Source organism: Montipora foliosa, chromosome 3 (genome assembly GCF_036669935.1).
Source record: "Montipora foliosa isolate CH-2021 chromosome 3, ASM3666993v2, whole genome shotgun sequence".
In the NCBI taxonomy this organism is placed as follows: Eukaryota; Metazoa; Cnidaria; class Anthozoa; order Scleractinia; family Acroporidae; genus Montipora; species Montipora foliosa.
In genome coordinates, this window is record NC_090871.1 from 15,103,059 (window position 1) to 15,105,558 (window position 2,500).

At 42.7% G+C, this 2,500-nt stretch overlaps 1 protein-coding gene and 1 pseudogene across 1 annotated transcript in view; both read right to left on the minus strand.

Annotated features, from left to right (window-relative positions):
* LOC137994521 (extracellular calcium-sensing receptor-like) overlaps positions 1-1,570 on the minus strand; it is a 2,909-nt gene extending 1,339 nt beyond the window's left edge. The window contains exon 1 of the mRNA XM_068840104.1: positions 1-1,570. This exon is cut by the window's left edge and continues 1,339 nt beyond it. Coding sequence (XP_068696205.1) covers positions 1-1,459 — 1,459 coding nt within the window. The 5' untranslated portion in view covers positions 1,460-1,570.
* LOC137994522 (extracellular calcium-sensing receptor-like) overlaps positions 1-2,500 on the minus strand; it is a 44,214-nt pseudogene that overhangs the window by 11,908 nt on the left and 29,806 nt on the right.

The following is a 2,500-nucleotide window of genomic DNA, read 5'->3' on the forward strand; positions in this document are numbered from 1 at the left end:
GCCTCTGTGCTTCCCAATTCCCTACCGTCTCTACGCGTCCTCCGGTGTCTTTATCCACTCGGTAGTTCATGATACTATAAGTAGCTAGGGAGTCGCCGTTTTCATCAAAAAAGACGTTCGACGTTTCAGTCGTGAAATTCACTTTCTTTAAATATTCCAAGACATCTTTAGGGTCAACGTAAGGTCTCGTTCGCGGGCAATGGCTCATTGGAGGGGATTTACACTTGAAAATGGCGTCTAACGCATGTGCGATTGCGTACACAGCGTTGATAACATAGGTAGTTTTACTGTCATACAGGCTCTTATCAAAAATGTCCTCCGTGACTCTCAGGCTGTCGGAGCAACGCTTCTTTCCACCGGTGTGCGTAACATTGAAACTGCAATCATATTGGTTTTCCCAAAATACCTTCCACCAGGGGTTAGACCTGTAGAGGGATGTGCGTGACAACAGATATTGTTTATATGAAGGGACTGTAAGTTCAGTAAAAACAACCCCCAACATTCCCTTGAGGACTGGCTGAAGCTCTTTCTCGTGGATAACAGCCTCGTTATTTCCCCAGGCTTCACTAGCAATCCATATTTTTCCTTTCAGGCCCTGTCTTAAAGCTTCTCTTAGCACACTGAGGGCTGAATTGCGACCACAATACAAGACAATCACGCCCACATTTTCCAATAGTTTAAGCTCCTTGATAATCTTTCGAATTTTGGCCGTTTTCTCGTCATTCATGGGGAAGAAATTGTCGTAAGCGATGCAGATTCTTTCGAGATTGGAATGTTTGCGGAAGAATTCTATCCCCGATCTACCGTAGGCATCGTCAGCGGCGATGGCAGCCACGTAAGTCCAATTAAAATATCGGGCAATATCCGACATCACTTTGGATTGAAAGCGATCCGGGGGCACGCTGCGAAAAAACGATGGATATGCACTGCTACTGAGTTCGTCGCTTGTAGCGGCATAGCTGATAAGTGGTATATCCTCAACTTTTAACAAATTGGACACCAGAATCGATGATCTCGACGTTCCCGTTCCTACAACCGCAACGACCGGGGCCAGCTGACCCGAAGGCAAAATGATACAAGTCTCGTTTAGTTGTGGACTGCTGAATGCAAATTTGTGAACATTTACGTAATCCAAAGTGGAGTTCATAGCGCGACGATTTATGAGGTTTGTATCCGAGATATCATATCCGAGCGTAACGTTAGGCAAAAGAGTTGTGTCGTTGTTGATTTGTTCAATTGCAAAGATCATAGCTTCAGCCAAAGACATATATTTCGACCTAAATTCTCCACGTACGTGAACGGGAAACAGTCCGCCGATGACAACTTCTCCTGACTTGCTAATTTTCAGTCCTGGGACAGTGTCGCTTGTTAAGGCTACCTGTTGCCAAACAAGGCTCAAAATCATTGGCAGCAAAACTCCGGAGTAGAATTTATCCAAACCACGAAATATTAACATCATCAGCGTTATAAGTTGTCACTATCAATTTTGAAACCCCTCTCCTTGTAAGAATATGGCTTGATGCCTACATGAGAGCACAGCACTGATTTACCAGAGGCTGGTTGCTTTTTTCTTTCCTTATCGTTAAATTGGTTGCGGGAGTTTTGAACTTTTTGTCATGCACGCACACACCTGACGTCAATCAAAATCAATCATTAATGATTCAGTGCATGGGGCGCGATCCGGAACTTCGGAAGGTACGAACTGTTGTCAAGAGATTTCTCACAAGGGAACCCGCGTAAGTAACCAGAAGGACATGATCTTGAAGCGTGTAACTTGCAACTCTTTTCCTTGAAGCAAAGCGGGGGATTTTAGGACACCAAATTTATGCCCAAATATGGACAAAAATAAGATCGAAGCTCGACGCGTGTGAAAATAAGGAAATTTTTAACCTTAAAAAAAGCCCTAGCTCTGAACCAGAGTTAATGAGCTTCTGAAATGACCTAATGGATTGGGCTGACGGCGTCTTTTTGTTGTTTACGAAAAAAAAAATTGAATTGCGTCATGGAGCGATGATAACCATACTTGTCGTTCGAAAGCTTGTGAACAACCGGATAACGATCTTAAGCACTGATTTTGTTACTTTCGTTATTTTTGCTATAACTGTTATTTTTGGTATGTTTATCATCGGTATGGTTAATGTATTTGTTATTTTTGCGATTGCGTGCATTTCTGGACATATCTCCGTGTCGTTTACTGGCCAAGTTGTCGTTAGGATCATGACTACACATTGAGTCATGCCAACCTTATGTGCTGATCAGTGGGATTCGGAGTTTCATCTTGATGAGTACTGCCACGAGGAATTGTATTTTTGGAAAAACAATATTGAAATGATCAATAGTAGAGACTGTTTCGTTAGTAAGTGCCACAGCTGGAAAGGAAAGGAACTTATTTAGGTATCAAGTCTTCCAGCGCTGAAGCACTAATTGGGGACACTGTAAACTGAAATCAACAAATCAACGCAAATCAAATCAAAACCATTTTCCACCGTATGAAACAATG